Here is a 12837-nt window from a genome sequence, read left to right as displayed (position 1 = left end):
TGCTGTTTGAAATGGCCGAACACTCATGTGACATGCGTTCTTCTGTTGTAAATAAGCGGCGCTTCCGAATTCTCGCGTGAACTCACAAAAGTGCTTACGTCACGCAACAGCTACGTGATGCATCATCTGCTGGCAAGAAGCACATTTTAAAATGTAATAACCCTATAATTATTTATTTATTTTTTAAACAAGCATATAGATTTGCTTCAGAAGACATTCATTGCTTGGATTACTTTTATGCTGCCTAAATGTGACTTTTGGACCGTCAAAATGCTGGCACCCATTTACTTGCATTATAAGGACCTGACAGAGCTCGATCTTCTTCTAAAAACTTTTCTGTTGAAGTAAGACAATCATAAAAATCTGGGATGTCATCAGGGTAAGTGAATAATGAGAGAATTTGGGTGAACCGTTCTTTTAAGTCAAAGTATAATTCCAAACAATGCGTATTTGTTCAATTGGTAGGTAGATTACAATGTCATTTCCTTGTGTTTTGGTGTTTGATGACCATACTTATTATTGCAGGGATCATATGTCAACAATACATAACCTATATTATTGTTCAGTTTGACTCTTTCCCCTAAAATACTTTTTTTTTTTTATGGAAAAAATATGCAGATAATGCCTTTAGTAACTGACATATATCACTGAAATGGGTGTTCTGATATCACACATGTCTCTGTGACAACAGCAAAATAACAAAAACAAAAAGGCTATTGCCAATCTTTGAGGCTATCTCTGCCTATCAGTCATTTTAAACACAGGGTTTGCTGACATATCTTTGGAGGGTGGGATTTTGGTGAAGGTGACAGACTAATTCAGTGGCTAAGTCTGGCAAATGGCTAGCATGGATTAGAGTACCTTTGTGAGAAGTTTCTTCACAGTTTTTTATTCAAAAACTTGGATTAACAGATCTAAAAAGACATTCTGTCTGGACTAAGAATACCCTTGCACGTTCTTCATCTGGCAGCAGGTCTGTGAAATAAACTGTCACCTGAAGTGTACTTTAGAACTGCGACAAGGTTTCACCCTTCACCTATATTCACTGTTTGGTAGATAAGGCTAAGCTTGGAGATTAACATTTGTAATCAACACTCTTGTTGACATTTTACATGCAATCAGACTCAATGTCCTCAACTTTTCTTGACAAGTTTAAAAGCTCCAGTAATCTGCCTTCCTTTCCAAAGAGTCTTTTTGGTAGAACTTGATAATGGCTTATCTATTACTGCTCACGGTTGGTTAAATAAAGTGTTCATCTACCACAACATATCATGAAATTCTGCCTGGTCTCCATTACTAGCTTCTACCACACTAGGGACGCAAACAGCTATCTTCAATTTCTAAGTTGTGTTTTCTATCACGAAGTGTAGAAATTCATCATGTCCAAAACTTGAACTTGAATGATCTATGAAAATCTAACACACAGTAATTTAATCCTTTAGCACACTTGGCTCCATTGCTTGGTCAGAACCAGAGCTCGATTCCACCATCTACCACAGCCCCCGCTGGTCTCTTTACACTTACTAGCAATACTTTTGTGTCGAAACACAGTACATTTTCGTCATTAACCAATCCCAACTGCCACATTTTAAATTTCAAAATAACGAAATCGTTCACGCTTAATAATTTATTCTCCAAGCAAGTAAATTTGTTCCAATCATGGGCAACATTTGTAACAGTATGTAACAGTATTAGGTTCGAACAGCCCCTAACGATTGTCCATTCGAGCATATCTGTGAGTGAGAGCGAGTATTTTTTCATTAATTACAAACCTAACCAGAACCCAAAATTATACTTAAAAAAAACTGACCCAAACCCTACCTGAAACCGTCCAGAAACCCAACGGTTTGTTGGTCCCTTCGGGCTCAAGTCGGATAGCAGACCTCTAAGGCCTACATAGGTACCTAATGAACAACTCCGGAGAAGACACCAGTAGATTAACCTACACTTGCATTTGTCTGCTGTGGTTGCATTACAAGAAATGCCAGCTAATGTCTTAAACCTAATTATTCAGAGACAAGCAGCTATAAAATATGCAAGAAACTATAATATATTAAGTGTGACTGGAAACTAGGGCTAGGCAATATATTGAATATTTGCGATTTAATCGTTATGATTTTCATGCAGTAAACAATTAAGCAATATTGTGAATATCACAATAATTTTAATGTGCTTTTTATTTGGCCACTACATATCCAAAAGAGGGTGTCATCAGACTCATTTTACAATCTTTCAGGGCAGCACAGTTCATCAAAATAACATACCAATTGTGATATAGTCATAACATATTATTAAACCAAACATGGCTGCAATTGTAATAAATTAATACATAATCTGTGTGCATTTAAGAGTAAATGTGTGACAGGCTGTGGGGCTGTGGGACAAGATTGAAAAACAATGTTTTCGGCAAATTTTTGCTCTCTACTTGGGAATGAAATATGTCCTATCATTACTTACAGCAGATGCTCCAGATTAAAACGAGGTCCAATAAAATGTAAAACAGCACATTGATGTTGAAATTATACTTAAAGAGCGATATGACATGTTAAGTTGGCTTCAAACAGTATCTGTCCAAGTGAAACACGCTTCTGATTGCCTGACAAGTGGAGAAACTGCAAGCAGTCAGAGATTCTCTGCTAATTGTCAGCAAAAATATTGGCCGTTTTTGCAGCATTGTTTCCATTTTGCAAGAAGCTTGACACAAGCACTTGTTTAACAAATTACAGTCTAAAACTGGAAAGATTAAGACTGATTCTGACCTCTACGATACTCCGCAGATCTCTCACATACATACGCTCGGTCTCAAGGATCTCCATGACCACTCTGTCCAGGTAGGTGAGCTCAGGGTTGGGTGCCATGGTTTTGGCAGCAAACGGAGATAAAGTGTGTTGAGAGGAGCTGCTGTGGTTTAGAGCTTTGCTGCTATTTTTCCGGAGGAAGAGACTGGGTGCCGGGGTCAGGTTAGTGTCCTGAGTTTGACTTGGGTCCCCAGAAGGGGTCAACTTCAGGTCCAAGTTGGCCTCAATGGGAACAGTGGATGGGATGCCTGACAGGGGTACGTCATCCCGAGAGGAACCTGATCCGGATGAGATGGTGGACACCACACTTATGGGCCGCTGGATTTCTGGAAAGTCAGAACAATCAGACAGTGTAGCTGTAGAGGCCCGGTCATTACTGCCAACAGAGGTGTTGGACAACCGTGGTGATTCTAAAGAGTAAACAGAAGAAAAAAACAAACAGAAGAGGTTTATTTGGTCATCACTGACAGTCACAATACCTTTCTCAAACTAAAAAATGACTCTTTTTAATATATTCTGTAACATGACATTAGTTCAGGTGTTTTCAAACAACAGTGTTTCCAATGAGTGTAGCATGACAAAGCTCTATGTCTCTATGTGCTATAGAGCTGCACAATTAATCAAAATAAATAATCAATATTACAATTACAGCTGCCAAGTAATCATGAAAACGGCATTTACAGCATTAAATTCAGGTCTACTCCCATTGTGTCAAAGTTTTCTTTCTTTCTTTTTTTTAATTTAATTTTTTTTTAAATTTTTCTCCCATTTTTCTCCCAATTTGTAATGCCCATATCCCAATGTGCTTTTAAGTCCTTGTGGCATGACATAGCATGTGTGGAGGCTTCACGGTATCCACGCTCAACTCCCCACGCACCCCACCAAGAATGAACCACATTATAGTGACCACGAGGAGGTTACCCATGTGACTCTACCCTCCCTAGCAACAGGGACAATTTGGTTGCTTAGGAGACCTGGCTGAAATCACTCAGCATGCCCTTGGATTCAGACTAGTGAACTCCAGGGGTAGTAGCCAGTGCCTTTACCACTGAGCTACCCAGGACCCCAAAGCTTTCTTTTTACAATTTCTTTTTTTGCAGCAGTACAGCTTTGTACCAAGGCCTGTCGCGATTATTAAATAATTGCATGATCACGTTATATGATCTAACCGTGGTGATTTTAGATAATTAGTGGTGCTTGCAAAGCATCACTATTGTAATCTCACATACTTATTATACTTTTTATTTTTAGTGGTGCTTGCAAAGCATCACTATTGTAATCTCACATCTATCTCCGTACAAAACTTCGGCACCTAACTCGTCCCGCACCGTTTGGCGTAGACCCACGAATGGGGTGTCAAATCGAACGCCCTATTGAGGACACGTGTGCTATGACTTTTATAAGCGATCGGGGGTACGGTATTTGCCCCAGGGGCAAAAAAGCGGCCAAAAAATCCCATAGACTTAACATTGCGACAAACTTTGACGCGTCACAGCTCCGAGCGAGGATTTCGCAGAAACGTGTGATTTGCCACATTTGAAGAGGCTGGCAGGCTCTGTAAGAGCATACCTCAATATGGGGTAAAAGTTGCACCCCTGGGGGGCAGGAGCTGCCCAAATTTGCCCCCATTGACTTACAATGGTGTAGGACAGCCCATGAAATAGGGATATTGTATTGAACATAGCTCTGGATCACAGTGTCATAGAGACAAGGGGGCGGGCTCATTTGACTCAGACGACCAATCAGTCTCTCAGGATCATTGTGAAGCTATCAAGCCACGCCCTAGCAACAATTTAAACCACCTTAGCAACAAGTCCCATAGACTTCTAATGAAAGACATCAAAGGGATATCTCCGGATAGAAGTGTCATAGAAACACAAGGGTGGTCTCGTTTGACTCGGGGCAGCAAACAGCCAATCATGAATCACCTCAACACTTCCTAGCCCCTCCCTAGCAACCATTGTCGACCACCTTAGCAACCAAAATCCATAGAGGGATATCTTCCATTCTGAATGTCACAGAGGCATGGGAGTTGGTTTATATCATTCATACTGACAAGCAGCCTTTGGAGATTCATGATTGGCAGCTGCCAAGCCACTCCCTAGCAACTAAACAGAGTACCCTAGCAACCGAGTAACAAATCACATATTTCTGCACCAGAAAATCGTACAGACTTCTGGGTTGATTTATTTCAACCAGGATGGCAAGGACACTACATTAGTATCACTATGGTAACTTCCTAGCAACCAGATGGGGTTACCCTAGCAACCGAGTAACAAATCACATATCTCTGCACCAGAAAACACTACAGACTTCCGGGTTGACTTATTTCACTCAGGATGGAAAGGAGCCAAGTATTGTATTACCTTGGTAACTGCATAGCAACCACATGGGCTTACCCTAGCAACCGAGTAACAAATCACATATTTCTGCACCAGAAAATCGTACAGACTTCTGGGTTGATTTATTTATGACCATAATTTTTGTTCTTTTCAAGTTACAACATGCTGTTTGACGAGTTTTGCCACGGCAAGCACCACTCACATTTTCTTCAGGAAATGTACCCATCTAGTTATTTTTACTATATCTCTTAACAAAACTTCGGCACCTAACTCGTCCCGCACCGTTTGGCGTAGACCCACGAATGAGGTATCAAATCGAACGGCCTATTGAGGACACGTGTGCTATGACTTTTATAAGCGATCGGGGTACGGTATTTGCCCCAGGGGCAAAAAAGCGGCCGAAAAATCCCATAGACTTAACATTGAGACAAACTTTGACGCGTCACAGCTCCAAGCGAGGATTTCGTAGAAACGTGTGATTTGCCACATTTGAAGAGGCTGGCAGGCTCTGTAAGAGCATACCTCAATATGGGGTAAAAGTTGCACCCCTGGGGGCAGGAGCTGCCCAAAAATGCCCCAATTGACTTATAATGGTGTAGGACGGCCCATGAAATGAAAAGGCATAGGGATTTGTATTGAACATAGCTCTGGATCACAGTGTCATAGAGACGAGGGGGTGGGCTCATTTTACTCAGACAACCAATCAGTCTCTCTGGATCATTGTGAAGCTATCAAGCCACGCCCTAGCAACCATTAAGAGCACCTTAGCAACAAGTCCCATAGACTTCTATTGAAAAAGATCAAAGGGATATCTCCGGATAGAAGTGTCATAGAAACACAAGGGTGGTCTCGTTTGACTCGGGACAGCAAACAGCCAATCATGCATCACTTCAACACTTCCTAGCCCCTCCCTAGCAACCATTGTCGAGCACCTTAACAACCAAAATCCATAGAGGGATATCTTCCATTCTGAATGTCACAGAGGCATGGGAGTTGGTTTATATCATTCATACTGACAAGCAGCCTTTGGAGATTCATGATTGGCAGCTGCCAAGCCACTCCCTAGCAACTACACAGAGTACCCTAGCAACCGTTTAGCAGTAACTATATCTCTGCACCAGAAAATCAGAGAGACTTCTGGGTTGATTTATTTCAATCAGGATGGCAAGGACACTTGATAAGTATCACTATGTTAACTGCCTAGCAACCAGATGGGGTTACCCTAGCAACCGAGTAACAAATCACATATCTCTGCATCAGAGAAACGTAGAGACTTCCGGGTTGACTTATTTCAATCAGGATGGCAAGGACACTTCATTAGTATCACTATGGTAACTGCCTAGCAACCAGATGGGCTTACCCTAGCAACCGAGTAACAAATCACATATCTCTGCATCACAAAAACATAGAGACTTCCGGGTTGACTTACTTCAATCAGGATGGCAAGGAGACTTCATTAGTATCACTATGGTAACTGCCTAGCAACCAGATGGGCTTACCCTAGCAACCGAGTAACAAATCACATATCTCTGCATCAGAAAAACGTAGAGACTTCCGGGTTGACTTATTTCAATAAGGATGGCAAGGACACTTCATTAGTATCACTATGGTATCTGCCTAGCAACCAGATGGGGTTACCCTAGCAACCGAGTAAAAAATCACATATCTCTGCATCACAAAAACATAGAGACTTCCGGGTTGACTTATTTCAATCAGGATGGCAAGGAGACTTCATTAGTATCACTATGGTAACTGCCTAGCAACCAGATGGGCTTACCCTAGCAACCGAGTAACAAATCACATATCTCTGCATCAGAAAAACGTAGAGACTTCCGGGTTGACTTATTTCAATAAGGATGGCAAGGACACTTGATTAGTATCACTATGGTATCTGCCTAGCAACCAGATGGGGTTACCCTAGCAACCGAGTAAAAAATCACATATCTCTGCATCACAAAAACATAGAGACTTCCGGGTTGATTTATTTTAATCAGGATGGCCAGGAGACTTGATTAGTATCACTATGGTAACTGCCTAGCAACCAGATGGAGTTACCCTAGCAACCGAGCAACATATCACATATCTCTGCACCAGAACACACTACAGACTTCCGGGTTGACTTATTTCACTCAGGATGGAAAGGAGCCATGTATTGTATTACCTTGGTAACTGCATAGCAACCACACGGGCTTACCCTAGCAACCGAGTAACAAATCACATATTTCTGCACCAGAAAATCGTACAGACTTCTGGGTTGATTTATTTATGACCATAATTTTTGTTCTTTTCCAGTTACAACATGCTGTTTGACGAGTTTTGCCACGGCAAGCACCACTCACATTTTCTTCAGGAAATGTACCTATCTAGTTGTATCTATTGTACACTTCAAATTCCAATCACAATTTAATGACCAAAAAAGGTGCATTTGTAATTCAGTTGAACTCAGAGCGTCACTGAGCTGCCCCACAGATGTCAACCAGAGCAGCTCCTGTCTGGAAGAGTGTGTGAACTACTTCAAGCGCTCAGATGCGATCGTGTAATGGCAAATGTTCCTGGTCATTGTGGGTTCATACACACAGTGTTAATGACAAGCATTGGCACACAGGAGAAACATGCTTTATTTCTGTGGAGTAATAAAAATAATCAAACAAAATCTCAAAGGTTTTGCTTAATGAGAAATAAGGGCTCATGGGTTTAATCAAAGAGCATTCAAATGACATGTGAAAATACAACAAATATTTTACTTTTGCAAAAAATAATATAATATAAAAACATTTTTAAAAAAAAATTATATAAGGGGGCCTGTGTAGCTCAGTGTGTATTGACGCTAACTACCACCCCTGGAGTCGCGAGATTGAATCCCGGGTGTGCTGAGTGACTCCAGCCAGGTCTCCTAAGCAACCAAATTAGCCCGGTTGCTAGGGAGGGTAGAGTCACATGGGGTAGCCTCCTCATAGTCGCGATTAGGAGTTCTTGATCTCAATGGAGCGCGTGGAATGTTGTGCGTAAATCACGGAGAGTAGCATGAGTCTCCACATGCCGTGAGTCTCCGCAGTGTCATGCAGAGTGAGCCACGTGACAAGATGCGCGTATTGACAGTCTCAGAAGCGGAGTCAACTGATACTTGTCCTCCACCACCCGGATTGAGGTGAGTAACCACACCATCACAAGGACCAATTGGAAGTGGGAATTCCAAATTGGGAGAAAAGGGGATACATTTTATATATATATATGTATATGTATATAAATGTATCCCTTGTATCCACTATATATATATATATATATATATATACATACACACACACACACACACACATATATATATATATATATATATATATATATACACACGAGTTCCAGAAACAATGTAAATTGAGACATATTTTAATTATTTTGAAATATTTTGATATTTAAAACATAATTTTTCATGTTACTTTTTTAAAGCATTAAAAAGGAAATCATCTATCACTATTTTACTATTTGATTTATATATTTGAAGTTACATATGTAAAAATGACTTCTTAAGGTGTATGAAGCACACGTGCACCTTAATAAATGACAATTTATATGACAATAATTCATGAAAGCCCAAAGAGACAAATATTCACAATATCCCTAAAACAGACAATTAATCATCATAATCCCAATTATTTGTTTGACCATTAATCTTCAGCCAAATTTCATAATCGTGACAGCCCTAATCATTCCCAGTCACATGCATGTCCACTGCTCGATTTCAGTGTATTGTATATTTTTTTCAAAATTTGAATAACAGGTTTATTTGTCATGCCACTAATGTGAAGACTGTTTAGGCACCATCTTAATTTACAAAGTAGCTTTCCCAACACTGCACACAAAAATCCGAAAGACACCACTCAATCTGTGAACAGTCACATACTTACTTCTGCCTCAATTTGCCTTTACAATGACTTCTGCCTTAGAAAAATATCTTACAAGCCCACATTTTCAAATGGTCAAACAGCAAGTCTAAAAACAGGAAAGATGTTTTGTTTCCACTATTAAACGTGTTAATGAAATTTAATACAATTCAGTTAGATAGCCCAACAAAACAATGCAAGTCTATTCTTTACCTCCCAAGCCTATTTAATAAGTGGAGTTATCTTCACACCCATTTTACGAAATCTCAAATGACAGACTCATGTATGGAATTTGTGTGTCATTTTACTATTATGCAATAATCATTACATAAATGACACAACAACACATAGCCATAAAAAGCCACGAAGATGTAAAATTCACTGGAAGCTTAAACAAATAAATAAATGCACATAGCTGTCTCAAATAGTATTTCCTTGAATGAATACATTTCTCACGTAATCTCATAAAAACAGCCAAACACTGCGCATGTACACTACAAATGCCTGACTAAATTTATGACCCATTTAAATGGTCAGAAACAGAAAGTATAAAAAAGCATTGCTTCAAACCAAGAGTGTTTCCATATGCACCTGATAAACGTAACAGTGAGCAAGGGACTGTCATAGCACATCATATTTCTCCCATTAAATCATTGTCAGATCAGGCATTCACAATGGACAATAATCCTAAATGATAATTCTGTTTGCTGCGATTGGAATGCAAACTTGTGTTTTTAAGATCTTTGGCATGCAAGTCTATGGAGTCTAAGGATTAAGATCAGGACGAGTATGTGCTAATGCATCCCATCTGATAGAGTAAGAAAAAAAAAGCACATTAACATACCCTTTGATCAACCAGGGAATGGTCTGAACAGAACAGAACCTACCAAAAAAGACAACATTGTCAGTAGCGCGACAGAGGAACGAAACTCATTTTTCTGCCTTCATTTCCATGCAAGCATTTTGAAAGTAAACACTTTCAAATGGCACTGCCGTCTCCTGCCAGCCCAGCCCCTTTACGCCTTGCACTGGACTTTCACCTCTGTATCTTAAAACCGTTGGTGGGTGGTCAATGACACTGTGCATTTAAAAAAATACAAAATACACCACTGGAAATGGGACAGCAATTGCAAATAAACAATGTACAAAGTCATTAAAACAAAAACTGGTGTTGAATTTTAAACCACCATTCTTAAGGCAAACAACTTTTGCAAATAAATGTTCTATGGCTTGAGACTAATTCATATTCAGATGTTCAGATGTATTGGTGAATAATCGTCTAATAACAAGTATAGTAATCTCTCAAGTGGCCGAATGTATATAAGATACTATAATAAATATACTATACATATATTTTTTCAATACAGTGCAGCATCAATAACATCAACAACTATTTTACTCTAATATTTGTGTAAGCTATATATTTTATGCTTATAAGAGTATTACATTGTTAGAACTTCATTGGAAGTCCAATTGAAAATGATGACAATGTGATGACCCAATAAGAAAACTTATGATTATCATTTGTAAAATTTTTCCATTAATAGATAGTTAGTTGTTAATTCTTTAATCCTACACATTATTTATTTTATGTATACTGGCTCTATGGCTCAGGAAATGTTCCTGTTGAATAATATGTAAAAACTATTTCATATCATTTCAGTATTCACAAATATTTGGGTGTCAAGCCAACCTAAGCCTATGTAGACCAAATGTAGCAGCCTATGTAAAGAGTAGACAGCAAGGCCGGAGTGTTCAATGGAGCTTGGGTCTGCTCATAGCAAAATTTCAAAAACTTTGAGTCTGACCATAAAACATAATTGCAATAAGAATTAAAGTGGTCACACTAGACAGCTGAAAGTATTTTTACGTTGCAGCAACCACATCAGGACGAGGTTCCCACACAGGCCTCCATATAAACTAGTTGCTCAACACACATTGGATTGGTTTTCAGAATGACTGGCCTCAGGATACAATAACACCATTTGTTTTTTTTTATCCCCTTTTCTCCCCAATTTGGCATGTCCAATTCCCATACAATAGCACTATTATTAGTTCCAGACAACTGGCCTCCCTTGCTGGTGATGGACTCATGTCCTTAGATCTCAATTCTGAGTTTGACAACAGAAGATTTGTGATGGGTGACTGGTAGGGAGTGACAATGTGATTGACAACATCATGACTGAGGAAATCCTAGTTGCCTCAAATAATTAAAATGACTGAAAACCATCAATCAAAACTAAAAATCTTGAAACTAACACTTTTAATACCTCCTTTGATACCTCCTTGACTTGGGCCCGTGAAGGAGCCCCATAGCAAGTGAGAGAAAAGCCTCTGGACTCACCAAACCATCGTGATAACCTTCGATTAAAGCCAGTGAAATGACTTCGCTCCTCCCAATTACTAAGTGTAGCAACTTCCAGATTTGGTTGGAGAACCATTCCCCAAGAGTTCTCCTTGTTATGGCCCAAAAAACTCATTGCTTGGTGCTGTCTTTCCTCCAGCTCACCAGGAACTCTAGGCCATCTATTTTCTCTCTTCTGTTGTCATACTCCTTTCTAGTTTCATTCAAGTCTTCCCCTAAAGGCTTCTGGGTGCTGTCCAATACAGCACTGGTACTGGCTCCTCCCATAACCGAAAGTCGACTGAGCTGAAGGCATTGGTTTCTGTTACACACACCCTCACGTGAACAAACATTGAACACCTCTTTCCTTAAGGTGGGAGGTCCTAATGGCTGTGCTTGGGTGTACTCATAAAAGACTTGAAATACAGAGATAGATCTTTGTTGCTCAGTAAGACCAAAGGAATGCAAAGGGAGCAGTGAAATCGTAACTGGTCTCTCCCTTCATAGTAGGTTTGGCAAGAACAAGGATGGGCAGCTGGACTCAAAGAATCCTTGATGACACACGATTCTTAAGTGACTTCTGCTCTAATCTCGAGGTTTCCATTCCCACATCAGCCTGTGGTTTGAAATTTAGAAGCCCATGAAAAACTTCACTCACTTCTATTTCAAAATGCTCCAAAAGACAGTCTAGATTAATCCAGATGATCAAATATAGATTAGGCTACTAGACAGTTTTCCAATGTATTTTAGATCAAACAAACACTTGATACATAAACATGTAATTGGAAAATTAGGCAATCTACTCTACTTGCTCCACGTTTGAGTGGTTTGGCTTGCTCTTCTAAACAAAAAAGTCCTCTGATATATTGCAATCCAAGAAGTTTTAGGGAGAAGACAAAATTTATTATTATTTTGCTTATGAAATGTTTAAAAAGAAGGTGATGCCAAAGATGTGGCCTGGCGAGTGGTGCGTGTGATTCGGCAGACAACCCTGCTGTATTTCTTCAGTGAAAATCACTGTACTAAAGGAATTTTCATACCAACAGCACAATTCATGCTTCAAACACCACCTCCATGTTTTTACAAGTTTCAGTCAGCAGGGAGCAGTAAGAACAACTCCAGCTGTAACCACAATATATTGATTTCTAAAGCCACTTTTGTATATTTTAATCAGTGTTTTCCTTGTCTGCCACTTTTAGAGATGTCAAAAGTACCATTACTTCGGTATCAAGTCGGTACTAAAATAAAAAGATGTCATGATATCAGTGTTTCTGTCTTACCGGCTGTACAGAGTACAGACTCAATTCGATAGCCATACGCTGTCTGACTGACACGCGACTACTTCCATCAAAAGCACACGTCAAAATAAAAGCTTGATTCAAAACTAAAGCTAGATGCCTGACATTGAAGAAATGATGACAGAAATATATTACAACTGTATAGTACAATTTAATATTCACTGTAGTAATAATAGT

General features: G+C 39.5%; 1 protein-coding gene across 1 annotated transcript in view; it reads right to left on the bottom strand.

The window, feature by feature from the left end:
* LOC127624140 (pleckstrin homology domain-containing family G member 3-like) overlaps positions 1 to 11468 on the bottom strand; it is a 39022-nt gene extending 27554 nt beyond the window's left edge. Inside the window, exons 1-2 of the mRNA XM_052098823.1 lie at positions 11363 to 11468; positions 2760 to 3208 (exon numbers count right to left, since the gene is read on the bottom strand). Coding sequence (XP_051954783.1) covers positions 2760 to 3208; positions 11363 to 11459 — 546 coding nt within the window. The 5' untranslated portion in view covers positions 11460 to 11468. The remainder of the gene's footprint in view (positions 1 to 2759; positions 3209 to 11362) is intronic.
* Positions 11469 to 12837: the final 1369 nt, after the last annotated feature.

This window comes from Xyrauchen texanus, chromosome 30, assembly GCF_025860055.1.
Source record: "Xyrauchen texanus isolate HMW12.3.18 chromosome 30, RBS_HiC_50CHRs, whole genome shotgun sequence".
Lineage (NCBI taxonomy): Eukaryota > Metazoa > Chordata > Actinopteri > Cypriniformes > Catostomidae > Xyrauchen > Xyrauchen texanus.
The sequence above is the reverse complement of the archived record's forward strand: the minus strand, read 5'-3'. Positions and strand labels throughout refer to the sequence as shown.